The 27,802-nt window shown below is 51.3% G+C and overlaps 11 protein-coding genes across 11 annotated transcripts; 8 read left to right on the plus strand and 3 right to left on the minus strand.

The window, feature by feature from the left end:
* Positions 1 to 141: 141 nt before the first annotated feature.
* On the plus strand, positions 142 to 868 carry HO133_010550 (uncharacterized protein; the record flags this gene model as incomplete). Its single annotated transcript, XM_037301402.1, has 2 exons — positions 142 to 299; positions 589 to 868. 2 exons carry the CDS (start codon positions 142 to 144, stop codon positions 866 to 868), a joined length of 438 nt encoding a protein of 145 aa, XP_037153036.1.
* A 449-nt stretch (positions 869 to 1,317) lies between these two features.
* On the plus strand, positions 1,318 to 3,522 carry HO133_010551 (uncharacterized protein; the record flags this gene model as incomplete). The annotated part of the gene is made up of 2 exons (XM_037301403.1): positions 1,318 to 2,266; positions 2,414 to 3,522. The coding sequence occupies 2 exons, from the start codon at positions 1,318 to 1,320 to the stop codon at positions 3,520 to 3,522; spliced, it is 2,058 nt and encodes a 685-aa protein (XP_037153037.1).
* A 360-nt stretch (positions 3,523 to 3,882) lies between these two features.
* HO133_010552 (uncharacterized protein) lies at positions 3,883 to 4,365 on the minus strand (the record flags this gene model as incomplete). Its single annotated transcript, XM_037301404.1, has 2 exons — positions 3,883 to 4,217; positions 4,299 to 4,365. 2 exons carry the CDS (start codon positions 4,363 to 4,365, stop codon positions 3,883 to 3,885), a joined length of 402 nt encoding a protein of 133 aa, XP_037153038.1.
* Positions 4,366 to 4,676: 311 nt separating this feature from the next.
* On the plus strand, positions 4,677 to 5,882 carry HO133_010553 (uncharacterized protein; the record flags this gene model as incomplete). The annotated part of the gene is made up of 3 exons (XM_037301405.1): positions 4,677 to 4,953; positions 5,028 to 5,264; positions 5,317 to 5,882. 3 exons carry the CDS (start codon positions 4,677 to 4,679, stop codon positions 5,880 to 5,882), a joined length of 1,080 nt encoding a protein of 359 aa, XP_037153039.1.
* A 458-nt stretch (positions 5,883 to 6,340) lies between these two features.
* HO133_010554 (uncharacterized protein) lies at positions 6,341 to 9,866 on the plus strand (the record flags this gene model as incomplete). Its single annotated transcript, XM_037301406.1, has 6 exons — positions 6,341 to 6,370; positions 6,423 to 7,144; positions 7,198 to 7,411; positions 7,464 to 9,507; positions 9,566 to 9,715; positions 9,772 to 9,866. The coding sequence occupies 6 exons, from the start codon at positions 6,341 to 6,343 to the stop codon at positions 9,864 to 9,866; spliced, it is 3,255 nt and encodes a 1,084-aa protein (XP_037153040.1).
* An 827-nt stretch (positions 9,867 to 10,693) lies between these two features.
* Positions 10,694 to 13,501, plus strand: HO133_010555 (uncharacterized protein; the record flags this gene model as incomplete). Its single annotated transcript, XM_037301407.1, has 1 exon — positions 10,694 to 13,501. The coding sequence occupies one exon, from the start codon at positions 10,694 to 10,696 to the stop codon at positions 13,499 to 13,501; it is 2,808 nt and encodes a 935-aa protein (XP_037153041.1).
* A 1,625-nt stretch (positions 13,502 to 15,126) lies between these two features.
* On the plus strand, positions 15,127 to 17,430 carry HO133_010556 (uncharacterized protein; the record flags this gene model as incomplete). The annotated part of the gene is made up of 1 exon (XM_037301408.1): positions 15,127 to 17,430. The coding sequence occupies one exon, from the start codon at positions 15,127 to 15,129 to the stop codon at positions 17,428 to 17,430; it is 2,304 nt and encodes a 767-aa protein (XP_037153042.1).
* Positions 17,431 to 18,725: 1,295 nt separating this feature from the next.
* On the plus strand, positions 18,726 to 19,757 carry HO133_010557 (uncharacterized protein; the record flags this gene model as incomplete). The annotated part of the gene is made up of 5 exons (XM_037301409.1): positions 18,726 to 18,793; positions 18,876 to 18,903; positions 19,035 to 19,232; positions 19,322 to 19,456; positions 19,590 to 19,757. The coding sequence occupies 5 exons, from the start codon at positions 18,726 to 18,728 to the stop codon at positions 19,755 to 19,757; spliced, it is 597 nt and encodes a 198-aa protein (XP_037153043.1).
* A 1,502-nt stretch (positions 19,758 to 21,259) lies between these two features.
* HO133_010558 (uncharacterized protein) lies at positions 21,260 to 23,849 on the minus strand (the record flags this gene model as incomplete). Its single annotated transcript, XM_037301410.1, has 2 exons — positions 21,260 to 22,902; positions 22,958 to 23,849. 2 exons carry the CDS (start codon positions 23,847 to 23,849, stop codon positions 21,260 to 21,262), a joined length of 2,535 nt encoding a protein of 844 aa, XP_037153044.1.
* A 454-nt stretch (positions 23,850 to 24,303) lies between these two features.
* HO133_010559 (uncharacterized protein) lies at positions 24,304 to 26,237 on the plus strand (the record flags this gene model as incomplete). Its single annotated transcript, XM_037301411.1, has 2 exons — positions 24,304 to 26,072; positions 26,126 to 26,237. The coding sequence occupies 2 exons, from the start codon at positions 24,304 to 24,306 to the stop codon at positions 26,235 to 26,237; spliced, it is 1,881 nt and encodes a 626-aa protein (XP_037153045.1).
* Positions 26,238 to 26,929: 692 nt separating this feature from the next.
* On the minus strand, positions 26,930 to 27,790 carry HO133_010560 (uncharacterized protein; the record flags this gene model as incomplete). The annotated part of the gene is made up of 1 exon (XM_037301412.1): positions 26,930 to 27,790. The coding sequence occupies one exon, from the start codon at positions 27,788 to 27,790 to the stop codon at positions 26,930 to 26,932; it is 861 nt and encodes a 286-aa protein (XP_037153046.1).
* Positions 27,791 to 27,802: the final 12 nt, after the last annotated feature.

Genomic DNA, 27,802 nt, shown 5'->3' on the forward strand with positions numbered 1-27,802 from the left:
TCCGCCATCTTGGATATAAAAGGCCGTTAGAGATCCTGCTAAAATGCCAGATTACAATCTTTGCTGCATCAGAATTATACACTTTCTCGCAACTCCAACATACCACGATCAGAACAAGCATTTCTGCTTCAGCTAATAGCAATGAGTGAAAACATCAAAGTCGCTGGCGTGCACGCCGAGCCCGTGTGGGGTGACCTCCAAGGCTCCGTGAAGCAGGTGGTCGAGCTCATTTTGGAAGCGGCCAATAAGGGAACGAAGGTGTTTGGTCTCCCTCAACTTTTTGTGCCGGGATACCCGTGGTAAGCTGTATTGATTATGAAAGACAGCCATTTGAACCCTCATGCTTATGGTTAGCGTTGGACGATTTGGACCCCAGCGCTCTTTTCGAGTGTCGAGCACCGTATTGACTACATGAGAAACTCCATGCCCAAGGTTTCCCCTGAGATGGCTCGCAATCAGAGCGCCGTGAAGGATGCGGGCATGACAATTGTGTTGGGCTATAGTGAGAGAGGGGGGAACAGTATTATATGAAGCGCAGGTGAGGATGACTACCGACCAATGTGGAGCATTGCCGATCTTTATGTCAAGCCTTCATGAGCTGAATGGAGAGATTCTGCACAATCGCCGCAAGATCAAGCCAACCCAGGTAGAGAAGAGGCTTTTTGGTGAGAGGCACTCTGAGATATACGGGCCTGATGGATCGCCATTGGGCCCACATGAAGAGGGAATGCTGTATGCTGAAATTGATCTTGCGAAAATTGAGATTGCGAAACATTTCCTGGACACCGTGGGACATCATGCGCGCCCAGCCTTGTTGACCCTCAAAGTCAATACTGCTCCAATCAAGCATGTTCATCATGTGCAGTAGCCGGGTACATACTCTAGCTCCCGTGCAGTGTTGCAGATTCGAGTAGTTTATATGTCGTATTAATCTGTACCTTACTTCGTGACCCCCGTATACGCCATCTATTTTTATCTCAAAACCATTGAAACATTAAGTCCTTGTCTGTGAGTAGTGTAGAGCAGAAGTCGTAAACACGTCTTACGTACGCTTGCGTGGCTGAAACGCCCAACTGTCGGTTGGCATCACCTCGCTTCTTCTTCCTTCTTAGGATTTCTCCATAAGGCACCAGAGGTAAACAGTAACATAAGACTACCTATCAAACTTGCTCAAATCCTAACTTATAATAACAATGGCTTCCTGTCCCAGAACCGTTGCCAATCTCTTGGTGTACGACCTCAACATCTCCACAGAATTCTTACCGATGCTCTCCTCCTCTCGTCTAAATCCCATTTGATCGACCATCGGATGCCTCGATGCGCTCTCAAATCGTCAACCGGCTCCGCAGCAACTCTACTCCTTTGAACTCAGTACCCCCTGCATCTACATCGAATGACTACTCGACTGATCTCGCCAATCTCGCAGCTCGCATCATCTACCGTTCCCCTCTACCTTCACAGAACGATCTTCCTGTCTTCATACTGAATGGCGGCGCTTTCCCAGATGCCAAAACAACTGACTACGATGTCCTGCTACCCTACGTGCTATCTAGACTACCGGACGATGAAGAGCTGATTGGTGGGCATGGCTACGAAGTGGTCTTCTTTGCAGGAATTGGGGGCAATGCAACCAAGCAAACCAAGAAGGCAAAACCTAGTTGGCAATGGTTTATGCAGGCATATCATATGTTGACGAGGGCGAAAAGGAAGAGGTTGCAAAAGCTCTACATTGTGCATGACAAGAATTTCATCAGGCTGTTGATCGAATTCTTCGCTTCGGTCGTCTCCCCAAAGTTCAGGAAGAAAGTCATCAGTGTCTCCACATTGAGCGGGCTGGCTCTGCAGATTCCAATCGAGGACTTGTTGATTCCTCCATCTGCCTATTTGACCGACCGTCGGAAGTCTTCTGACATTTACGCGCCATACGCAAGTGGGCGGAGAGCTTTTGGCGTCCAGAATTTTCTTCCCGCCTCCGCGGATGGGTCAGTCAGACTGCCAAGGGTACTACGAGAAACCACAAGCTTTGTCATCATGGACGATAACATCAAGGCCGAGGGTATCTTCCGTGTCAGTGCTCGGGCTCAGACTGTAGAGATTTTGAAGGAAGCCTACGATCGAGGTCAAAAGTTCATCGTATGGAAACAAGTTGACACGGTCTTAGCGTCTAGCTACTACAGAGAAGGCTTTGGACATGTCTGGGTAGAGGAGCTAGACCAGGCCGAAGGCTATGAACTTCATATTGCGGCAGTCTTGATCAAGCTTTGGTGTACGTATTTTCGAAGTTCATATTTCCTCCTTTGAACCAAATACTGAGTCTTGAGAGATGTCATGGGAGTATCAATCCTCTAGACGTGTTCCAAGGCTCGCTATACCCCTTCGAACAAGCAAGACTGACTCCGAAATCGTCATCTAGACAAGGAGCTGAGGGAGCCGATCTTCCCGCCGTCTAGCTATCAAGCGTTGGAAAAGTACTACGGAAGCCCCGAAGTCTCTCTAGAGGTCCAGCAGTTGTTGGCAATGCTCTCTGAGGATGATGAGTGGTCGCCGATCAGCAGCAAGAAGTCAAGGCAGATCTTGAAGGTGCACCTTCTCCCTCTGCTCTCCAGAGTTGCGGCCTTCCAAGACCAGAACCAGATGACTCCGGAAAATCTGGCTGTTTGCTTCGCCCCAAGCCTGCTATGTGGTCCGGATCCGATCGAGGATCTTAAGATATCAACTATCGTCCGCCGGATCCTCGTGGCCATGATTGTTCACTGGGAAGGTGACCTTGCGCCTTTATTTGGCACCAGCTTCGATATGTTCGAGGACTCACTACGCATGCCAGAGGCTGCCGAAGATAGGGAAGATCCTCTTGAGGAAGCTCGAATGAAGGACTTAGACGAGACTCACTCGGTTGGAATCACCCTTCTAAATAATGATGACAGCGACGAAGGGATGGAGACCCAACCTGCCTTGCCGCCTCGGCCAAAGGCAGCAACAGTCACTGGTGGTATACTTGAGAAGCCGAACGATTTCGATTATGATGCAACCAGCAGCACGAAATCTGTGAGCTTAAGCCTGTCTAATCGCATCAGTCCCGTAAGAAGGAAGCCGTCACCTTTCGATAATGCTCCTTTCAACGGCATGAGCCATACCGACAATGACACTTTTACTGAAAGTAGCCCTTCTGATCCTGGGCCAACAAACTCGACAAGCTCGGTACGTCGCAAGCCTGCGCCAGCCCTGCTCCCGCTTCCACGGTATTCATCCATCATCAGTGACCGCTCAGCAGTCTTGCAGGGGATACAGTATTCTAACACTGTGCCAATCGAGGATGATGATTTCGTGGAAGAGCATGAAATGAATGACGCTGATGACCTACCACTGTACGAGGCGCAAGTACCGCTCTATAGTGAGCCGACTCGACCTCCTCCTTGTCCTCCACCCGAATCTGAACCGACTCGACCTCCACCACCTCCTCCACCTGTAGCTGAGCCATCTATTCAACGGAAGCCCTTGCCTAAACCGGCACCATGGGGGTAAAGAAATTTCGACTGAACACGGGATTTGAAGATCGAGATATTGAAACGCCGAGACTAGTCGAAGTCTGCGGAGATGGCTGATTGTAGCTTGAGCAACTGAGAGCGATACCCCTATGACTCGAGTCAATGCTGCTCGCCCAATTGATAGGGGAGTGAATGAGTGTTGTACACGAGCTTCATTTAAGGAAGAGGCACAGATCCAGGACATCAGTAACCCCAGAAAGGCTTGAGGACGGACTTGCACAGATTCCTATAATATTACCTAATGCGAGGGATATATTCTTTACGCCATCAATGCAATGCGTACCCTCCTCAAGTCAGATATGTACAGTCTCCAAACTTAAAACACTGCCCAGGATCATCATGCAGCATCATTCCCATCCCCCTCCCGCTTCCCCACCGCATAGACCAGTCCCCCACAGACTAGATTGATAGTGCACAAGCCCATCGTCGCCCCCCTTATCAACCCCCTAGTGCCAAACTTCCTCGCTAAATGCTGTTTCCTCCGCCTCGCTAATAGCATATATAACCCCGACCAGGCGGCATTGAGACCCGCGGCGTCAGTTTTGTAATCATAGATGTTGAGGTATGTGCTGAAGAGGAGGACGGGGGGGAAGAGCAATGGGAGGATTTGAGGGGGCCGGAGAGCTTGCGCTGTGATCAGGGCGGCGAGGGCGGTGGGTGGGACAGGTGATTCTAGAGATTGATACCATCCGTTAGAAGAGTGCTTTCACGCTAGCTTGCAGACGGGTTTGTATTTCGAGAGAAGTGATTTACCTCCCCAGACTTTGGCGTGGACAATGGCGGACGTTTTGGCTTGTTCTTGGGTCTCTTTGTCTGCCATGGTTCTATTGGGGAGAATTGTGGTAGTGGTTGAAGGTTCGAAGAAGGTATCTAGGCTCGTGACCTGCGATAGGTTCTGCAGTGTTGTTTTTCATCACCGGTGCGGAAGATTGAACACTCCGCTAGCGGCTTGGCATGAAGCGGATGTTGATACCACCATTGCTGATGTGAATTAAGTAACCTCACTTCAAAACATACTCTGCAACGAATCAGAATTAAGCCATTTGGTCTTTTCGCCCCACCATCGCTATAGATAAGATCAGTAACCTAGTCATTTGCTAAACCCTCTTTTTTTAACACAGAGTTTGAGAGATGCCCGCTGCGACGGCATCAGGCGCCGACGCAACACCAAATGGTAATGCAGCAAAGAGTCGAGATCACAACCAGGGGAATCAGGAGAGAAAATACACAGTGGAGCAAAAGGCAGCGGTGATAAGAGTACGGAAATGCTCGGCAACAGCATTCTACGAGATTCTGGGGTTGGAGAAGGCAGCCTCGGATGCGGAGATCAAAAAGGCATACCGGAAATTAAGTCTTCTGACACACCCGGATAAGAATGGCTATGATGGGGCGGATGAGGCTTTCAAGAGTGAGGCTTCTTTGTATAGACATCAGCATTAAGAGAAGGCTGACAGAAGGCTGACAATAAATGACCGATTACAGTGGTCTCGAGAGCTTTCCAAGTGCTGTCAGATGCGGAAAAGAAAGAGAAATATGACCGCTTTGGAGGCGACCCGGACAACCGATTTGGCCCTGGTGCTGCTGCCCCTTCATCACCTTTCAGTGGATTCGCCGCAAGATCACCAGGGGGGAGGGGACCCATGTTCGAAGATGAGATATCACCGGAGGAGCTATTCAACAGATTTTTTGGCGGCGGCGGCATGGGTGGCGGACCTTTTGGTAGGTTATGGGCTCAGAGAAAGAAACGGGCGGCTTACTGACGCCAGAACAGGCGGTGGAGTCCCTATGTTCAACGATGGTCCACAGTATGTATTCAACCTAGGAGGCGGTCCCGGCTTCCGCGTACACCAATTCGGCGGTAATCGACCAAGGCGGAGGCCAAGAGAGGCGAACGGCACCGGCGAAGAACAACCGCGAAGCACATTGGGTGCTCTGTCAAATCTCCTCCCACTCCTAATCCTTTTCGTCCTCCCAATACTATCCTCACTTTTTTCCTCGGCGATGCCGAGTGGTCCCAATATACATTTCCAACCTGGCCCTCCGAATACAATGCACCGCACTTCGCAACGGTTAAGGATCGACTACTATCTGGATCCAAGGGATGTCGTCGACTACAGTGGCCGGAAAATGAACGATCTTGACAGGCAGGCTGAGAATCAATTCGTGACGCAGCTACAATATGAATGTCAGATAGAACAGCGGACACGGAATACCATGATAGAGCAGGCGCAGGGTTGGTTTTTTCAAGATGCAGATAAGATGAGGGAAGCGAGAAATTTTGATATGAGGAGCTGTAAGCAGCTAGATACGTATGGTCTTGCAAGGAATAGTTACTAGTGTTCGTTTTTTATATGGGGATCGATGCAAGCAAGGCATGGCGTGGTGTTGTTCTGGACGTGTGGTTATGCTACGATGTCGATGTTGATGCAGGAGGCTTGATAAAGGCTTGCCTCAATTGTATGTGTACCTAGATGAGCCGTCCATACATGACAAGCATTTGTTAGCTCAAGCATGCCAGCCTGCCAGGAGACTAATCTCTCTCAAGTGTACTGCGTCTGATTTTCTTAGGGCTGCGTTTATAGGCGGATCCAGAATGTCGGGCCGCGTTTATGCCAAGAGTTCAAATTTCTAGGCTGGAGTTCCCGCCCCTAAGCTCCCGTTCCAGGGCGTGCTAATACGTTCACTAATGACCTCAGCCGGATGGATTCTATGGCTTTCTATCAACACTCGTTAACATCACATTCACCGCTTATTTTTGATCCACGCAACCCGGTTCCACTTTCTCTCTTCACAGCATGGCCGACTCAATGACAGATGCGGAGAAAGTAAGATAAATCCCGTACTGTGGCAAAGGGCATGACTAATTACATACCTAAGATCCGTAACAAACGTCTGGCAAAGTTAGGTTCCCAGGCTCCCGCACAGCCAAATCCAGCTGGGGAGGGTAGCATGGATAACACATCAGCGTCACAATCCTCGCCCACTCCCAATGCACAGGCAGCAGCCCCGCAAGAGAGAGAACAGCCAAAGCCCCAGATCAACATATCGAGCTCGTCGAATGCCTCCACATCACCCCAAAACCCATTCGCTCAACTCGGCATGCGACAAGCAAACGGCGGAGCTCCTAAGATCAACATCACATCCTCAGCTGGCAGACCAGTAACGCCCAAGAAGCGTGACCGACCAGCCTCTTCAGGCGGCAGATCGAGCTCAAGGGCAGGGGAGACCTTGGAGCAGTGGGAGGATCGAGTACTGGGGAACCTATTTAAAATTACGTTATGGGAGGAGCACCACCGCGACGCCCACGGAAACCATCTGCAATTCCTAGAAGGTACCCGTCTGGATCTGGAGGACTCTGGTCAATCGGTCAGACTGAATGTGGGAATGTTGGACCAAGCTCTCCTTGAGGCGACATCGAACCTGAAGCACGGAGTTACGCCTCTGGACTTCTTACTGGGATGTTGGAAGCGAGTTTCCAGACAGTACAAGGCTTTAAGGAAAGCTGGAGAGGAAGATCCTAAGTTCGTAATAGTAAAGGAGGCCAGAAGATTGTGTATGAGCTACTGCATATTTGCAATTACCATGCCTGATATGTTTGGGTGAGTGCATCTCTTCCTTGCACTAGGATTATAAGGTACTAATCATGGCATAGCCTTGAGACATCGGCATCCAATCCCCTCACGCCACATCTCCTGATAGATGATCCGGAAGACGACAGATTTGTTGACCATGACTTTCTTAATGAGGCTGTCGCTCGTTTTGCGGAAGATGATACAGTTCAAGACGCACTGGTCGATGCAGTTGAAGACTTAAGTCGGCGATTATCGGTCATAAACATGAACAATGACTACAAACCATACATATTGGTAGGATCTAGGTCGACATGAGTTCTCGCAAACATAGGTAACTGATTGATAGGCGTTACGAAATCTTGTCCAATACCCGGCAATAGTCAACGCTTTTGTTCAGTCGCCAAGGTTCGTTCCGTCTATCTCAGCCGCATTACTGGAGTCTGGCACGCTGCTCGGTCCTTTCTTTGCCATCTCACCTTTGCAAGCAGACGTCACTACTAATTACTTCTCAAATCCTACATCTCGAGATAAAGCATACATTCTCAACTCTCAAAGAGCCTTGCGACTCACGAGTCAGACCCACCAGACCGACCTCCTGGATATCGCTAATCGAATTATCAAAACAAGCAAGGAAGCTAGAGATAAGATGCTTGACTGGTTTGCTTTGTGTGTCAATGCCAACCATAAGCGCCGTGCACTACAAGTAGACAAGAAGTTAGTCTCCTCGGACGGTTTCATGATCAATGTTACTGTGTGCCTAGATCAGCTATGCGAGCCCTTCATGGATGCCTCGTTTTCCAAAATCGACCGCATAGACGTCGATTATCTACGCCGCTCACCACGGGTTGACATCCAAGACGAAACAAAGCTGAATGCCGACCAGAATGCTTCTGATAAATTCTACAGCAGTCCTGCTGAGGGAATTTCGAACTTTATATCAGAGATATTCTTTCTAACACTTGCTGCACATCACTATGGAACAGAGTCTGCCAATTCAATGCTAAGCACACTTGAGAAGGAGCTTGAACGTATGAGAACGCATCTTGGTGAGATCGAGCTCGATCGGCATAAATTCGTTAGCAACCCAGTCAGGTTGAACATATTCGAGAAAGCCATCAAGAAGTACAAGGATCAGATCGACAAGGGCATGTCTTACAAGCTCTCCGTGGAAGGTGTCTTGCTTGACGATCTGACACAAGCACGATCCATGCAATTCATGCGATATGTCATCGTGTGGCTACTACGAATTGTGGCTCCAGGTCAAGATCTCCCAAAACGCCCACTGAAGCTGCCTTTGCCCAAGGAACAGCCAGAGGTTTTCAAGTGCTTACCCGAATACTTTCTGGAGGACGTTGTGGGTAACTTCAAGTTCATCATGCGGAATATGCCTCAAATCGTTACGTCCACGCAGAGTGATGAGCTGGTCATGCTCTGCATCACGTTCCTCCGAAGCTCAGAGTACATCAAGAATCCGTATCTCAAGTCTGGCTTGGTTACCATCATGTTCCATGGCATCCGGCCAGTCTACAACCGGTCCAAAGGAATACTAGGAGACCTACTAAATTCTTTACCTTTCGCTACTGAGCACTTACTACACGCATTGATGAAATTCTATATCGAGGTGGAGAACACAGGCGCGCACACCCAATTCTACGACAAATTTAATATACGCTACGAAATCTTCCAGATCATCAAGTGCATTTGGTCGAACCCTATCTACCGCGAACATCTCTCCGACGAAGCCAAAATCAATCTCGACTTCTTCGTCCGCTTTGTCAATCTCCTTCTCAATGACGTTACTTTCGTCCTGGATGAATCGCTGACAGCTTTTGTACAAATACATAATCTGCAACAAGAACTCAAACGTTCAGCCGACATGGAGCAAAACGTCCGTTCGGAGAAAGAAGAGGCGCTCACTCAAGCCCAAGGGAAAGCGAAGTCCTATATGCAACTCACCAACGAGACGGTAGCCATGCTGAAGCTCTTCACTGAAGCTTTAGCAGGCTCGTTCACGATGCCCGAGATTGTACAACGACTGGCAGACATGCTAGACTATAATCTTGATGTGATGGTAGGCCCGAAGAGCAGAGACTTGGTCGTCGAGAACCCACAAAAATATAGCTTCGAACCAAAACTATTACTCTCCGAGATTGCAGACGTCTACTTGAACCTCAAAGATAAAGAGAATTTTGTCTATGCTGTGGCAAGGGACGGGCGATCATACAAGCCTGCCAATCTGGATCAAGCAGCCAGAGTCCTTGCAAAGTTTGCTTTGAAATCACAGGAGGAACTGGCGGCGTGGAGATCTCTAGGGGAGAAATTTAAGAGGGCGAAGGAGGCGGACGACCAAGCTGAAGAGGATCTGGGCGAAGTTCCTGATGAATTCTTGGGTAAGTACGCCCAGTGCTCCAATTACGCTGAGTTCTTTCATACTAACGGCTTTTCTAGATCCCTTAATGTTCACATTGATGCAAGATCCAGTCATTCTACCAACATCAAAAACATCCATTGATCGATCCACCATTCGGTCCCACCTCCTCAGCGATCCCAACGATCCGTTCAATCGCGCGCCTCTTATGATTGAGGATGTTGTTGCTGGTAAGTTCGGCTCCGCCTACATTATGAAACGTAGTTGATACTGAATCTTGGTATAGACACGGATCTCTATGACCGCATCCAAGCATTCAAGGCGGAGAAAAAGGGAAGCAAGCTTGCTAATACCAACGTCATGGATGAGACGCTAGGCTAGGTCAGCAATGCGCTGCACTGCCCTATGAACACGATGAATGAATGGCGAACGACAGCATGAACATTTAGATGTATGCATGGCGTCAGGGGGGTTAGAGACATGCATAAAGTAGATATAGGGTGAAGCATGGTCGTTCCAGAAAATTTCCGTCCATCACGTCGAATGAATTTCTACTCGTATATGAACATGTACATGAAGGGTCCGAGCCTAAAATAGACAATCTTAAAAAAGACATGAGAGTCACCTCGGCATCACAACAGGTCTTTCATGAACCTTGCCCTGGCATTATCACCACTAACAACAATGTATCATGACTTCTTAATGTCGTTCTCTTCACTATCATAATGCGAACATTGAGCGCACACCCGAACGAGCCGAGGCACCCCTGCTTTTAGCTAGCGCAAGTGATGGGGCTGAACATGGTAGCCCAAGCAACCCGGAGACGTAAACAAACGCGGTACGCCCACGTTTAATCGGCGAATCATGCATCACCGTGACCCATGGATCTGGACTGATGACTTGCATTAGCTCTGCATGCTGCAGGTTGGCCTCGAACGAATGTTGGCATTGCCCTGCTGCGACCTGCCACGTTCCTTGAGATCCTTCCTCCTCATCTTGGCGCCCCTCTATTTATTTTCAGCCATTCTGTCAGCATCAACAAGTGACCCCTCTCTCTCAGTGATTAGCTTCAACAGACGTCCATACTTGCTCCCATCAATTCGAATCTCAAAAAGCATCCGGCAATGACAATGCATTGAAGAGCAAAGGAGCATGCCTAGGTGAAAAAAACACCGGCACTCGGTGCTGCAGCATTTCTTGGGCCTATAATGGCAACCTTTCCCTACAACCCTACAAGGATCTTGTCTTCGCCCACCTCGGACGATATAATATACATTTTTCAACCTGGTACACCAGGCTCCCCCAATTCCCAGCTACTCGCGCTGAATACAACGAGCACGCTCGGCGCTACAAATTTGCCCTGCTCAACCGTCTCTCCAACGCTCCCTTTCCTAGATGGACCCCAAAGTGCCTACACACCAACAATTGACGATAAAGGGAATATATTGGCGTATTCTGGCAATTGCAGTGATGCAGCGGAGGGGTCAACGTTCTGGCAGTTCACTCCTACAAGCGAAAGCTCGAACCTCAACGGAACATGGAAAGAGCTCGATCTATCAATAGGAGGAGTGAGTGGTAATAATGTGCTGGACGGCGCGAACTATCTGGCGGCAGCTCTGGCCTTCTCCAGTACGGTCAATGCCACCTCTGAGATGTACATCTTTGGAGGGATGTGCCCCAATTCGACTATCTCAACAGCAGATGATTGGACACAAGCGGCATACTATTCCAGCAGCATGTTGACCATACAACCCGATTCTCCCCTGGCTTCAACGTATTATCTTGGTATCACGTCAAGCAGAGGGCCACCAATTGCAGAGGCTGGGTTCACCATTACCCCACTCATGCCAACCTTCTTCAATACAGGGAACGACAGTAGTACCCAATCTCAGAATCAGAACTTCGTCCTGCTTGGAGGTCATACGCAAGCAGCCTTCATCAATATGTCCCAAGTGGCGCTCTTTTCAATGCCCGAACAAAGCTGGAGCTTCTTGCCTATAGAATCACCAACAGATGCCCCCAATACAGACCTCGCGGCTAGAGATATGACCGCGGTCGACCCGAGATCCGGTCATACAGCCCTACTCACCTCAGATGGAAAGAGAGTCATTCTTTTTGGCGGATGGGTAGGAGATGTGACAAACCTAGCAGATCCGCAATTGGCAGTCCTCGAACTTGGGCAAGGATATGGTGGGAGCGGCGACTGGCAGTGGAGCGTACCAAGCCAAACTGGACCAGGTCTTGCTGATGGAACAGGAATATATGGTCATGGTGCCACGATGCTCCCAGGTGATGTCATGATGATTGTTGGAGGATATCAGATTCCGGCCTCCAGTGGCTCGAAGAGGAAACGGGCGGACCCTTCAGCAAGCGCCAACACATACTTTTTCAACACAACATCAAGCACATGGATCACAAGCTATGCTCATCCCAAAATTGCGACTAGCAATGGTTCTTCTAACAGCGCCGCCGCTAACTCGAATGCTGCTTCGAGGAGAGCTGGACTAGGAGCTGGACTCACTCTCGGCATCTTGGCGATCATTATCATTGTCGCTGTGTATTTCTGGTACAGTCGTCGATTGAAACGTCGCAGAGATGCACGGGAAGATGAGTTGCGCCATCTGTCAGCTGGTGCCCATGGAATTAGCTTGTATAATGATGGCTCTAGCCCTACTCCAGCCAGGCCACGTGAAATGACGACTGTGGATTTTGCAGAAGACAATCGAATGTCACGAGAGCCGCAGCCACGGCCGCTTGGTCCTGGCGGATATTCCAATGGATCTGGCCGTAGCGAGCCTAACGCAGAGAGGACAGGCCTACTCTTCGAGATCCCAAGTCCTACACGAGGTTTGCGAAGGTCTCTATACTCTCGAGGAACATATCAGCCCGCACCACGGTATGAGGATGGACGACAGACTCCCGGATTCAGTACCATCCACCCAATTGATGAGCGCGATGAGTATGATGAAGGACTCATCGGCGGAACGCAGTCGGGAGACAACGAAATGATGCAAAGAGACGGTCATAACGTGCTAAGCCACGTTCCAGTTCTTGACCCTTTCCATGACCCAGTGGGTAGTTCACGAACACCCTCACCACAGTCACCGCAGGACAGAGAGCATGAAGTCCGCAACTGGGTGTCTGACTGGACAGTTGCGAATGCAATGATGCACTCTCAAGTGGGCCGCCTCTCGCCTGAAAAGAACGATCGAACATCTTCAACGCTTAGTGACCAATCTTCCCGGTCTGGCTTGTCGTCTTATTCGATGCAGAACTCGGTCGGAAATTTGAGCAGGAGCCTATCACAGCGCTCGGCGGCGCTGTTCAGCACGACTGCTTACCGCTCCACGAATGATACCACACCATCAGATCACCTACAAAGCGCACCACAACGTTACAGTCCTGAGCATCGGCGGTCTCGGTCCTTGACCCTCGACCCAGTTTTACGGCGGACTGCTGTTTCCGACAATTTGACCACCGCAGGCCCGTCTTTCCCTCAACTGCAATCAGAGGGCGAGGCATTGCTTGGCGACTATACGGACTCCGGAGGACCATCCCCAACAAGAAGTCATAGTCGAGCAAGGGGTTGGATGGGGAGTGTACGTCGCGCGTTTTCTGGACTAGATCGAAGCGCTTCGACGTCGCCTGAGAACAACACAAGCAACTCGTCTTCGCCAACCAAGCGCGTTTTCTCGGAAGGTGGGCTGCCTCGGCGAGCAGCCAGCACAGGCGCTATGCTGTGGCAGAGAAGACAAGGTGCGAGGGACTGGGATGTCGGCGAGCAGGGAGGTAAAAGTGGTGAACATGAGCAGGATGGCAATGACGAAGAATGGGACGTTGAATCTGCCGTGGAGAGAAGGGTGGTGCAGGTGATGTTCACAGTGCCAAAAGAAAAGCTACGGGTGGTCAACCGGGGGCCTGATGGCGACGATGAAAGCACTTTCAGCGCCGAGGTCAAAGAGGCAGGTGATGGAGTGGAGGATTTTGATAAGGGAAAAGGAAAGGAGAAAGAATAAGGCGTTCGAGGCATTCTTCGCAGGATGCAATACTACTTTTGTTCATGTGGATTATCTAGGGAAAATTTTATCGGGCAAATTGACATACGGGGGAGGACCTATGGGATACTATTGGCAGCAATGTCAGCGAGCGTGTGAATATAGAGTACATGTATGTCATCAGTCTCCAATTTTCAATCGAATCCCAAAATCACATCATCATTTACGTTGTGTCTTACCTGTTCACGGCGACGCGAGCAAGTCCTGATTGTCTGCCTCACAGAGCCAGCGAGCATGATCGGGCGGGGCTGTGCTCAGGCAGCGGGTCCGCAGCATAGGAGAGGGAGATGAAACAGCAAGTTGAGGTTAAGAACAGGAGGCAACAAGGAGGCTGAGCGCTTGAGTTATCCAAGTACTTGTAGTCAGCTACTGCCGTCTAGCATGCTTCTAACGCCCTTCTACCGCATCAGAGGGGAAAGATTGGTATGAAAGTGGAATACTCGTATCTTATCCATTATTTCGCGCTAGGTAAGGCAATGCAGGCTTCCTCTGCCTCCTAACTCCTTAAGGTTTAGCCCGTAATCTTGTACTTTGCTTTAGACGCCGGGATTTTGGACCTCAGGAGAGGATTGAGAGAAGTGTCGTACCAAACAAGATCTGTTCTATTCCTGGCTTGTCGCATCATCTATATCTTCATCTTCATCTTCATTCCAGAACCCTCGTCTCCAACATCAGACTACTAAAGTACTCGCCCACATATCCATCGTATTAATTCGCCGACAAGCGCACCGTCACCCCCCGACTTCCCCCTTCCCCCCCCCACAATCGATAGCCCATACACGCCCATACCCCAGACCAATCCACCAACTTCAGCCGGTAGCGAAAAGAGTTACTTTAGGTGTGGAGCCTCTACTTGCCCGATCTCATATTTTGCGCAGCCTCAGGGCTTAGACTCTGATATCCACTCTTACCCTTTTCAGACTTCTGTGCTAACACATTCATGTTGACCGAATAGCGTTCCACGATCCTGCTCTCATAACAGCGTGTTACCTGTATGGTCTCCACTCGACCCTAACGCTTCGAACTCCGTCACTGCATCATAATCGTTTGGTGTAAACCTTCTCTATTCTACCTTGCGGAGCGCCTGAATACAAGAGTATTCCTGCCTACCCAATAATATCCATCATATCAACACACAAGGCTACGTCCTGATATCTACAAAACTACTTGTCCACAAGATCGCTCGCTACCGTCAAATCTCAATGCGCATTCCATTCGGAGTCAGCTTCTAGAAGCGGAGAAAACATCCCTCGAGGCCCCAATAGAGACACACAACAACGGTCGATCCCGCTCGAAACACTGTTTCTGCCTGAAACAGACGCCGATCGCCGACTGTTCGCCCCCATCCAAGAGGCGAGCAAAGGAGGCATTGCTCAGCGTTCCTCCTCTTGTCAGGAGGACTCGCACCGACTACCCTTGCACAGCCCCAAGACACAACATCATCGCTCTCGAGCGTACTGGAGCAGATCTTCAAGAGCGCCCTACATCGTCTCAAGGCTGGACTCCGCAGCCTATTGAGCACGGGATAGCTGGTTCAACCGAGCGCATTTTCGACCTAATAAAAGCATATAGGAACCTCGTCAAACATGATGGAAACACAACAACACCGTGGGAGGTCATTGTCGGCCGGGCGCCAGTCTGACCCCCGTATAAGACATTCTCCATCGCCACAAAATCGTCATAACCAATCATCGCCTTCAGGCCTCCCAACCACTTCTACAAACTTCACGTCTCAGGCTTTCGACTCGAACCTCTCCACTACAGCTGGGACTGGTCTACAGTACGGCTTGTCTCCCTCATATATGAATGGGTCTGCTCTGCAACCGCAATTTCAACAACACGTGCTACCCAGCAACGATTTCGGTGATCAGAGGTTTGAGCAGTCATATCAGCAAAATGGTCTAGATCAAAGTTTTGGGCAAGACTCTTCACACATCAACGGTCGACAAGAGGGTCAGTCATATCAATCAGATCCGCTTGGACTGGGAGCCAATCTGTCCGACTACCGCCAACAAGACTTCGGCGTGAAGCAGGAACAGTCCTACGAACACAGCTTCATACTAGACCCTCAATTGGACCCGCCCCAGCAGAACCACATAAACCCGGCAGACATAATGAGTAATATTTCCTCACCGCAAATCATGAACCCAACTCCGCCGAGCCTCATGCCGCCAGATGCACATTCATCAGGACCAGCTTCCCCAATTACGAATCAAGGCCAGCAATGGTCTCCACATCATTCTCGACATGCTTCGCTGGATCCATCCGCTGCCTTCACGAACGGGCACCAATCGGCAGAATGGTCGGGAATGCTCACAGGATCGCAATTCCAGAACCACCGGAGGGCTCCATCAGAGCATTCCGATGTTTCATCTTCCGTTGCACCTTCACCTTACATGGCACAGCAAGATACTTTCGACACTTTCGACCAGAACCCATCGCCAATGTTGAACCCCCAGCAGGACGAACAGCTTTACCAAGGAGGCCTAGGCATCGAGTCATTTACCCTGTCAGAACCACAGCAGCAGAGGAATAGTCCGAGACATAGCCCTTTTGTGTCACCACGCATGTCCCCTCAGCCTGGAATGGGACTTGCCCAAGAAAATAACTTCATGCCTTTGTCCCAGGCAAATAACAACTTCAATGGAGGTCCTGGATCGGAGTTGTACACCAACAATCAAGCAGAAACCTTTCCCCCATTCCAACACGAAGAGAGACTAGGTTCGAACGACATGGGTCAGGCTGCTCAAATGGTACCACCCGAGATCAACGTTGAATATGCACCCACGACACGCCAGCAAAGCTTCGAGCCTCCAAGATATGAGCAGTCTGACATGGATGCATTGAGTCCTCCGGACAGAGGTGACTTTCGCCCTGTTCCACTCTTGACCCCACCTACTAACAACGAACCAGGTCGAAAAGGGCGCATGCGTGCCAAATCAGATACCAACCTATATTCACGCCCAGCGACTCCCAGCTCTTCGCAATCGACCTTGGGCTCCACCGACTCACACATCGATCAACGACATCGATCTCTCTCGCCATATGACATGGGTTATTCCCCTAGCGTTTCCAGCTCCAGAGAATCTTCGCCCGCACCTAGATCACCGTCTCGCCGCTCGTCGACCTCTTCGATCCCGAATCGTGATTACATCCTCGAGCTGGCCGACCCCAGTCGACCACCGGCTTCTGGAACGGAAAAGCGGATTCAAAAACATCCTGCCACGTTCCAATGCACCCTCTGCCCCAAGAAGTTTACTCGTGCTTACAATCTCCGATCGCATCTTCGCACTCATACGGACGAGCGACCATTCGTATGCACAGTCTGTGGCAAGGCTTTCGCTCGTCAACATGATCGCAAAAGGCACGAGGGGTTGCACAGCGGAGAGAAGAAATTTGTTTGCCGTGGTGAGCTTGGCACAGGCGGCAGCTGGGGATGCGGCAGAAGATTTGCTCGTGCGGACGCTCTCGGCAGGCATTTCCGAAGCGAAGCCGGCAGAGTCTGCATCAAGCCATTGCTAGATGAAGAGGCGATGGAGCGACAGCGTGTATTCGACGAGCAGATGATGAACCAGAGCATGCAAGTTGGTGGTATGGCGCCTCAGCCACCTATGAACGGCAACCAGAACGGTGGCTTTGCTCTCCCCGCTGCACTGTTGTTGCAGTACCCGGCTTTGCAGGGTCTGCAGTGGGATCAACTAGGTCAGCCTGGAGCTGGTGACGAAGGAGAGATTAGTGGTCGGAGTAGCTTTGATGCCAGTAGCGGTGGGGAATACTTTGATGAGGCCGAGGAAGCTGGCTATGTGAGTGGGCCTGGCACGGCATACTCGACCAATAATGGCTGGGAAGGGGAGCTGGGGAGGGGTTGGGCGAGCGATTACGGAGAGTGAATCACTGACGGCTGTATCATGATGCACATGTCACCTCGATCTTGTTTCAACTTGTTTCATAATGTCGGTCATTCTTTTCGGAGGAAATATACCCATTGCTGTTGGGATGCTGGACGGATTCACACATCAAGCTGGCTTCCATGGGGAAGGAGCACAGCACAGGCGCAGGGATTACAACTGTTTCATCGTGGCTGCTGTACCCTCCAGCGAGTGATGGCTGGGAGTCACATAGACTTGCTTGTTGCATACCATTTTTATTGTTGATGATGAATTGCGTGTCTGAATACACTAATCGCTCGATGCAGTCCATCTTACTTGGAGGATTCACATTTAATTACCCTGGGGCGTCAGCTCCGACCGTGAAGCTATCATAGTGAAGCAGAAGTACCTCCATCGGTATGAGAAAAGGCGAAGAAGGCTCGTCCATATCACAAAAGGGGCCTCTACATCGGCCGAGCCTAACGCCGGGGAATACGAATCCGGATTTGATATGCGCCACTGAACTCGATGCCTGTCAGCCAGACAAGGTCTCTCAAGTTTTCAATGTACTCTAGACAAACCGAGAAACATCTTAGGTATTATCAGAAGTGATCGAGTCGGATGTAGTGTCTTAGGCAGAAAAAGAAAAGTGATAGGAAGCTCCCTTTTTATTGCCACTGTGAAGTAACTAGTGAAGGGGGACTTGGGGGGGGGGATAGGAATAATGCTAAGCTTAGCCTTATGAGAAAGGTCACGCCGTTGCCTAGGCCGCAACCAACGAATCAATCAATCAATCAATCAATCAGCAGCTTACTTCGTTTTAAACTAAAGTAAGTAAAGTAAAGTAAAGTAAAGTAGCTTAGGAAACCCACCTACACAAGATAACCGCCTCGAGCCTGCGATTAGCCTCAAGACTTTACTTCCCATCGTCCAACAACATCACATCACATCCCCCAGAAACTACCTTACATACATACATCACACGAGCACTCTCTTCTGCTTCTACTTTTACTTCTACTTCTACTTCTACCACTTGAACTCCTTCAATTTCTATTTGTCCTTGTCGTCAAAACACAACCACTGCATAGGGAGTGCGCACCACAACCTACCTCCCGCAAGCACTAAGCCTGCGTCGTTTGACAAGTACGTCCTTCTCACCAAACATCAAACCTGCCTCGCTCAACAACCACCTCCACCATTTAACACCCCTCTCCATCTCAACTCCCACCCATTTTCATCTGCGCAGTATATATTGCTACACTTCTTGCCTCTCATCCAAGCAAGGCCGGTCTTGCTGACGTGTACACCCGTACAGCATGGCTGAAATCCGACGCAAGCTCGTCATCGTTGGCGACGGTGCCTGCGGAAAGACCTGTCTCCTAATGTAAGTGTCTCCCTTTCCGCTGTCACCATCGCACACGACCCCGCCCTGCATACGGCTTGCTGACTTCGGCCTTCTTCATCAGCGTCTTCTCCAAGGGCACCTTCCCAGAGGTCAGCATTCCCAGTATCCCATGCCCCGCGTCACGCGAGCTTCTACACTTGCCAGCACCAACTGAGCATCGCCCCATGTCGACCCTTCCGACTGCCTCCCCCTAGCTACAGCACTGACATCTCCGCTATAGGTATACGTTCCCACGGTCTTTGAAAACTACGTTGCCGATGTCGAGGTCGACGGGAAGCACGTCGAATTAGCCTTATGGGATACGGCAGGACAAGAAGATTATGACCGTCTCCGTCCACTCTCGTACCCCGATAGCCACGTCATTCTCATTTGCTTCGCCGTCGACTCGCCCGACTCACTGGATAACGTGCAGGAGAAGGTACGAGGCACCTCCCGACACAGAATGTGCTTTGACATCGCCCTACGGCTATCGAAGAGAACGAAACACTGATAGAATTGTTTACACAGTGGATATCCGAGGTGCTGCATTTCTGCCAAGGTCTCCCGATCATCCTCGTAGGATGTAAGAAAGATCTTCGGTATGACCAGAAGACGATTGAGGAGTTGCACAAGACGTCTCAGAAGCCTGTGACCCCAGAGCAGGTAAGTTTCTCAAAAGACTGGAGAGAAACCCGCTCGAAAGCATACTGTACCTCGAACCTCCCGCACAGCCGGTCGCTAGAAGCAGCTGTTATATATCCACAAAGAACATGATAACTGACATGCATGTCTATAGGGTGAGGAGGTGAAGAAGAAGATTGGTGCACGACACTATCTAGAGTGTTCGGCGAAGACGAATGAGGGAGTGAGGGAGGTTTTTGAGCACGCTACACGCTCAGCACTGCTTTCCAAAAAGGGCAAGCATCACGGGGACGGAAAGAAGTCGAAGTGTTTGATCCTGTAAGAGATCATAGGTTTAGAGTAGCAGGAGGTGTCAGGAGTGGGCGTGGGGGGCAGCAAAGAAGGAGGTACGGGGGCATTCGGAGAGCAAAGATACAACCAGTGTTTCTTCTAGAATGCGACATGCGGCCGGTTTCGATCGATCCATACCGAGGGTTCGATCACGTCGGACGGATGAGTCCACGAGCTTTTCCTTCCACAATCTTTTTTCCTTTGGGATCCGGGCGTCCCTCGAGCACCGGACGATCGAAATGGAGTCCATTCCGCATCGTAGCAGCATCCACCCATCTGTACCAGCACGCGTTTCTCCTGCCGCCGCGGGGAGGCTGTCCGGTGCGCGCGACCGGACCATCACTGCGGCTGTGTTTCGACTTTACTTCTTCATTCAGAGCAGACTAGTATAATTTATCCGCCCGACCTCTTCAGTTGTTGTTTGCCATCTCTCTCTCCCTCCTCTTTCCTCTCCTTTAGCATCCTTTCCTTTCCTTTCCTTTCCTTTCCTTTCCTTTGACATCCTTTCCTTTCCTTTCCTGTCCTTTGGTATCCTTTAACGTCCTTTCCTCTCCTTTCCTTTCCTTCTCTTTTCTTTGACATCCTTTCCTTTCCTTTCCTTTAATATCCTTTCCTTTGACATCCTTTCCTTTCCTCTCCTCTAACATCCCTATCGCAAACGTCGTCCCGTAGCATGTGTGCCCCCCTTCCCTTCCCTTCCTCCACGCTGTCGTCGTCTGTATCTCCGCCCATCTATACATTGTATGCTTTTACACCTCCACTGCTTATCCGATCCGGGAGGTCCTCTTGCCCTCCCTTCTCCCCAACAGCCATCTTCCCGCTCGATCGCCATTCGATCCATAAAGCTCACTTTTTCCTCTTGTGAGATCTCTCGCACCTTATCTGTTTGTCTGGCTGTCTGGCTGTCTGGCTGTCTGTCTGTCTGGCTGTCTGTCTGTCTGTCTGGCTGTCTGTCTGGCTGGCTGGCTGGCTGGCTGAGATGATATGATATGATGGATATGATGGATATGATATGACGGGGCGCCGTTTCTATCGTTACGGAAAGGAGGGAAGGAAGGGAGGAAGGGAGGAAGGGAGGAAGGGATCGTAGTTACGTTACTGTTCTGAGCGAGGATTCAGATGGCTGGATGGATGGATGGATGGGTCTTGGGGGGTAAGGGGTAGGGATGGTGGATGGATGGATGGGTCTTGGGGGGTAAGGGGTAGGGATGGTGGATAGTGGGGATGTCATGATATCGATCTCTGAGGGGCGATAGATAGATAGATAGATGGGCGGTAAGTGGGTCAGGCAGGGTTAGATAAAGGTACTTTAGGGTTGGGACGGATGGAAGATGATGATGGCGTTGGAGCTTGGTAGGATTTTTGTTTGAACATACGTAGATACGTATCCATCATCATCCACTCGACGAAGACTAAAGCTGAGTTTTGTTCCCTCCGCCTTCTCCTTTCGAGTCCAGCGCCCGTCCTTCCATCATCCGTTCCTCGCTTCCTCCGTCACGACTCCAGACGGCCGCCCCTCTGAATCTCCCTCTCGACCAGCGCCTTCACCTCCCGGCTCGTCCCCTGCGTGAGCGGGTACTCCATGATGAACGTCCGGGTCCTCTGCTGCCGCAACTGCATGACGCGCTGGGCGTATTCGCCAACGATGCCGCTGTCGACGTTACCGTCCCAGGCGGTTTCGTCGGTGCCGTGCTGGGCGCAGAAGTCGCGCAGCCGGAGCATGCCCTGCCCGGCGAGCCAGCGCTGGTTGCGATCGTCGTCGTATGGTTCCTCGCTTTGGGGGCCACGGTTGGGCGCTGTGTCGCTCGTAATCATAGCGTCATCGCCACTATCGATAGATTGTTCGGATTCGGGCTCGGATTCGACGGTAGGGCCTACAGTGTTATTCGTGTTTTCCAGTCCTGGTGCAGGCGCTGCATCGGGTGCATCTCGTCCTTGGAGGATTTCCGGCACTCGCCGGCCCCGTTCAGCGATCAGTCCTTCTGGGATGCCGAGCTCGGCGGCTCGAGCGTTGATGGCGTCGGCGTCGGTGTCGGTGTCTGTCTGATCGGGCATGCGGCCGGACGGGATCCATGGGATGAAACGGCGGAAAAATCCCTGCAATCCTTGCAACTCTGGGGCTTCGCCTAGACCTCGTTGGTTATCCTCTAAAGATTGGCGATTGGGTGTGCCCTCTTCTGGAGGGGTGTCGAACCCACCGGCTGCCTCAAAAGGGGATTGATTCGCCGCCCCTTGGAGGTGTGTTGGCGGGGCGGGATCATAGGATGGGACATTATTGGGTGGTGGGAGAGGATCTGAAGACGAGGTGGGCATGTTGGTGTATCCGCGGGGAATGAGATTTATGAGGGCTGGAACCCCCGAAAGGAGGACATGGCGGGCTTCGTCGAGAGTAATGGGTCCATGAGACAGCGGTATGGTCTCCCTCCGAGCCTTTTCTCGTGTGGGAGCGACCTCTGCTGACTCGACGACTTCGACCAGGAAGGATGTCGCTTCCGGGGTGTTCCATAGATCTTTGGCGTTGTGGACGTACAGCTCGCATTCGAACTTTTCTCGGTCCGTGGATGGGGTCTTTCCCCATACTGACTTGGGAATATGGTCGATGCTGAGTTCTTTGAATAGGCGGGGGAATACCCAAGGATAATCCTCGACGCAAGTTTTGAGAGATGACCGGCATTTCTGTACCTGTTTGAGCTTGAACTCTGCAAGAGCTGAAGAAATATCGATATTTGGGCGGCTTCGCCAGAGATCATCGGCGTAGAACGGACTCCTGCTTAGTTGCAGGAGATGCTCTGACTGACCTCCACGGAGGGCTAGTTGGTCCAAAAAGAGACAGATGCGATAAGGATCCCCTTCAGGATCAAGGCTAAGTACCAACTTTGCCCACTCGTAGGCTGTTCGCCAGGTGCCTCTCTGGCCTAGATTGTTGACATAGCGCCACGCCGAGAGCCAGAATTCACGGTTCTCTGGCCGTCTGAAGTCAAGTCGTGCTTTACCTTCCCCAAGAGCTGCTGTGAATGACGAGTGTACTGATCGTCCAAAGCTGAACAATGCGCGCTCGAGTAGGTCGCCCGAGACGGAGTGGTCGCCTTGTTGCTTTGCAATTTCGGAAACCTGGAGTAGCGTGGAGATGTGGTATGCTGCTTCCGATATCAGTACAAGTACCCCAGCGGCACGAGTGGGGAATGGTCTTACGGTTATATTGAAGCAATGCAATCATGCGTTGTGGATCCATGGATTCTACACATGTTTGAAATTGCCTCTGCACGTCTTGGTAAATCGTGTTGTGCACAAAGCGAAACTCAACAGTACCATCCTCCAATTTCTCGACCAGCTCCATGCCGAGCCCTCCGCTCGTAGCTTTGGGCCATTCCTCTTTGCCCAGGATGAAAGGATTCCTTCGAAGTGCCAGACCTGCCAAACCTTGGCCACGCGAAGCTGGACTATGGCGCCCAGCCAGTGCACCACCGAGGTCTAGATTTTGAATCCTGCCTCGCCGTCTGGGAGGGCCGGCCGCGGCGCCAGCTTCATCCTCGTTTTCCAGCACCACGTTCCCAAAGAGGCGCTTCATTTCGTTCAGAGCGTTTAAATGCTTCGACTCAACCGCAAGTAGTCGATACAGTTGTACATTAGCTTCATCGATCTTAGATGCCAGTGGAACCTCTGCTCCATCCTTGGATGTTGTCGACAAAGACTTTAGAGCAATGTCAATCTCATCCAGTTGCGGTTCTTTAGCGCCAGCCAGAGCAGTTTTGGCCGGAGGATCAGCTTGCTCGGGTACTTTGCTCTTTTTCTTGTTTTTCTTCTTCTTCGACTTGCTCTTCGTTTTTGGCTTTTCGGACGATTCGACTTGAGGATTCTTTGTCGACACCTCAGCGTCCTCTCTATCATTAGGGTCTACGACGTCGGAGTCATTCATTTCATCTCCATCTTCATATTGGTTTAGCATATCAAATGCATTGAGAATCTTCCCCGCGGGCGTCTCTTCTTCTGACTCATCATCCGGTGCATGGTCTTCTTTCAAAGCATTCCGCTGAATTTGCTGTTCCTGCTCTCTCTGTAGTTTTCGGACAGCTCTGGAGGACATGTTGATTATGGGCGGCCAATAGCCTCAATTTTGTGCACAATAAAATGAATACCCTAGCCTTCGAAGTCCAATGTCACGGGAGTGGTACTGGTATTGGTGCAGCTTTAATAGTAAATGAATTTGGGAGATGAGAAGTCGGCGAGTCCAAACCAAAGATATATGTCCAGTGCCAGAAAATGAGACAACCAAGGTGTCAAATATGTCTAAGTTGTCAGATCTATGCAGTGTTCTTAAGTATTCATTGAATGCCATGACGCGGAGGGCAAAGCCTTTATTTCCATAGGGCTGAAGTGGATCTGCCTCAACGCTTGCCGCCAACCCCTGTCATTGTCACAAGATCCGCCAACAGCAACGCTTTCATTTCATCTCTCACTTTCACTGTACCTTCCTTCCTAACATCCCTGGGAGGAGAAAATCCTCAAGTTCTCCTCGCCCTGCCCTCAGGCATATCTCAATGCGTCGAGCAGCAGTCCAAGCGTTCCGCACTGCTCGACGGACTCCTCTCCGGAAAGTCGTCACTACCAGAGCTTTCCCCAGGCCTCCAGTGACCCATATCGTCGGCCTACGCCCAGTCACTACCCTTATCAGAAGAGATGCTCCGACCCAGATCATAAGGTCATCCATGTACTTTCGTACATTCTCAGTCGCTGCTCTGGTATCTGTGCTGGCTTCCGGCGTTTACTACTACCAGCGGGATCCAGAAACTAGGGCGTTGGTCAATGGGACAAGCGTCATAACTTCTGGCTCAGGCCGTTCAGCACCTCAGTATTCAACACTAGCCTCTGCCTCAGGCTCTCTCCCTACCCAAACCCAGTCAATATCAAACGGTCTCGTTGCAGAGCCAGGAGCCGAGTCTAAGAGAAGGGCACTGCTCGTTCAAGACAACGAATTCTACGTAGACGAACTAGCTCACGACGCTCCTTTAACGAAGCAAGCTGAAGACGAAGGTCACAACCGGATGGAGAAGATAACGCCGGAACAGGCAACGCAAAAGCTTCGCAAGAACGAGGAGTCATATCTGGTCGGCAGGGGAAGAGGCGTTGTCCGCTACGATGTGGTCCAGATACCAAGTAACAACCCTATCGAGGATGACCACGCCGAGAAGATTGTTGAAGTGCCCCAGTCAGTTACTCCTCCACCTGCCGGGTCGGCCAGCAGCGACTGGATGTTCTGGGGCGTCTTTGACGGTCACGCTGGTTGGACCACATCCGCAAAACTTCGCCAAGTCCTCATCTCCTACGTTGCGCGTGAACTCAATAACACTTACAAATCCGCCTTCACCGATCCCTCTTTGACCGTTCCCACCCCGCAGTCCATAGACACAGCAATCAAACGTGGCTTCCTCGCACTAGATCACGAAATAGTCCATGCTTCCGTGAGTAAGATTACCACCAACACAAAGCAAAAAGCCGCAGCAGCAGAGATCCTTGCACCAGCACTTTCTGGCGCTTGTGCTCTCCTCTCATTCTACGATAGTTCTTCAAAGCTCTTTCGAGTGGCTTGTACAGGCGATTCACGTGCAGTGCTAGGCCGCAAAAACCCAGCAACTGGAAAGTGGACTGCTACTCCACTCAGTGAAGACCAGACGGGAGGCACTCCCTCTGAGATGACTCGACTGCGCGCTGAGCATCCTGGCGAGGAGAATGTCGTACATAGGGGAAGGATACTAGGCGGCTTAGAACCCAGTCGGGCGTTTGGCGATGCGGGCTATAAATGGAGCAGGGAAGTCCAAAACCGGATGAAGAAGTTTTTCTTTGGAAAGACTCCGTCGCCGCTGTTGAAAACCCCGCCGTATGTTACCGCTGAGCCTATCATCACGACCACGAAGGTAGATCCTGGGCAGGGAGACTTCGTTGTTCTGGCTACGGATGGGTTGTGGGAAATGCTCACGAATGAGGAAGTTGTTGGATTGGTTGGGCAGTGGCTCGAAAATCAATCGTCGAGCAGTGGAAGTAACGCCACGTCATGGGCAAAGTCATTCTTCAGCAGCCAAAGCACAAAGTTGCCAGTTGAGAAGCCTGTCTCAGCGCCCACGGAGGGTGGTGAAGGCCAACGGGCTCCTCTGCGGCAGACGCAATGGGATGTGAAGACTACTGATGAGAGGTTCGTGGTCGAGGATAAAAACGTGGCGACGCATTTGGTTAGGAATGCGTTGGGTGGTAGAGATAGGGATATGGTTTGTGGGCTGTTGACGCTTGTGAGTCCGTATGCAAGGCGATACAGGTACGTTCTTCTTTCCAGATAGTTGGGTGAGGTCTGACTGACCCGCCTTCCAGGGACGATCTCACAGTCGAAGTCATTTTCTTCGGCGAAGCAGACAAGAGCGGAGATGTGGTACTCAACGCTGAAGCCAGCGCGCCCAGCTTAGGTGCGAAGGCAAAGTTATGATCACGACTCTGCTACGTTTAGCTGCATTTACAAGAAAAGCGTTTGGCGGTGATCTTCGTTTGCGAGCGTTAGGGATACCCAGTGCTAGCAGCATTGTTGGAGCCGTTTTGTCCATTTAGGATTAGGAATGTCTACACGTGATCCATTTGTGCGTTCCATCCGCTTTCATGTGTTTAAAATACCTTCGCAACGTCTACACCACAGCCCAATCTTATGGAATCCCGCAATCCACCGTGAAAACATCCGAAAGCTAGTCATGACCTGATCTCTCCGACCCTTCTCCCCCGGCCACACCGCTAGATCTTTCCAAACCCAAGCTTCCTCCCCCGTGAGCCCCAACCTTTCCGACCGGGGACGATCATCCCAGGCTTCCCGGCGAAAAATCGTCCCGAAGGCTCCGTGCCCGGAGTGTCCATTGCTGGTCTCCCAAAAGCACGGGTGCTGGATGGGGCTTTTTCGAAACGTCCTCCCGGCCTAGGGCGGGGGGGGGGGTAATTTCGAGGTTGGATGCTGGAGCACGCTCCTTCTGCGGCTGGCAATGGGTTCGAGACCGAGGGTGATTGGAAAGACGGCATGGCTTTCATGATGCTGGTCTCATCTCTTGCTCCCACTTGGGCCGGCTCGTCAGTCATAGCACGCTCGCTTCGAGAGAATTCCGTACTCGCGTATCGCGAACCCTCAGCCCTACCGCGTCACTTTCCATTCTTCTTCGTCGTCGGACTCCTCAGCTCCTTCATCGTCGGACAGCGATATCCCCGCACCTGCGGCTTGGCCTCGGCGGGCGCGTCGTCCGCGCCCGGCTCGCCCTTCTTGCCGGGCGACCGTGTCGCGCGGAAGGATCGGATCCGGGGGAGAGAAGCCGCGACGATGGCGGCCAGGCCGCCGGAGACCCAGTAGAGGAGCATGGCGCTGGGGAACAGGAGCGTGGCGGGCGCGAGCGCGAGGGCTCCGATCTTCAAGGTCTTCTGTTTCCGTAGATTCCAAGCGCGGGCCTTCCTGGCGGTTTCGGGCGACGAGCCCGGCATTGCGAGGAGACCGACGGTGTCGTTGGGAGACGAGATCGTTGCGAACATGATGGCGGATAGGGCGAGGGGCAAGATGAGCAAAGGATCGGGCATCGCGAGGTCGGGGAACCATAACATCCCCTCGGTGGCTAGGGATGGTCCCATGGGTACCGATTCGTCCACTGTGCCTGCGCCAGGGTTCTGCTGCCCTTTGAGCGCTATCAGAGACTTGGCGGCCAAGTTCAGCATTCCCTCCTCCGTCCCCGTCATCCGTCGGATCGTCTCCATCATCGTGAACCAGATTGGGAATTTGAGGAGCGCGAGATGGATTCTCCAAGACTGTGCTCGGTTCCGCTTGAGCAATTGTCTCCGTTCGAGAACGATGGCTCTGTCTTGGATCCGTTTCCTTTCCAGCGCGCTTTTGTCTCCGTGCTTCTGCCTGATCGCCTTCTCCATGGCGATTTTGGCCTCTGCTAATTGAGGGTACAGTGTCCACTGCTTCTCGTAGATCCGGCCGGAGTGTGTGAATAAGGGTTGCAGGATGACCATTCTGACTAGTCC

Source organism: Letharia lupina (genome assembly GCF_014066315.1).
Source record: "Letharia lupina isolate WasteWater1 chromosome Unknown contig_9, whole genome shotgun sequence".
Classification (NCBI taxonomy): Eukaryota; Fungi; Ascomycota; class Lecanoromycetes; order Lecanorales; family Parmeliaceae; genus Letharia; species Letharia lupina.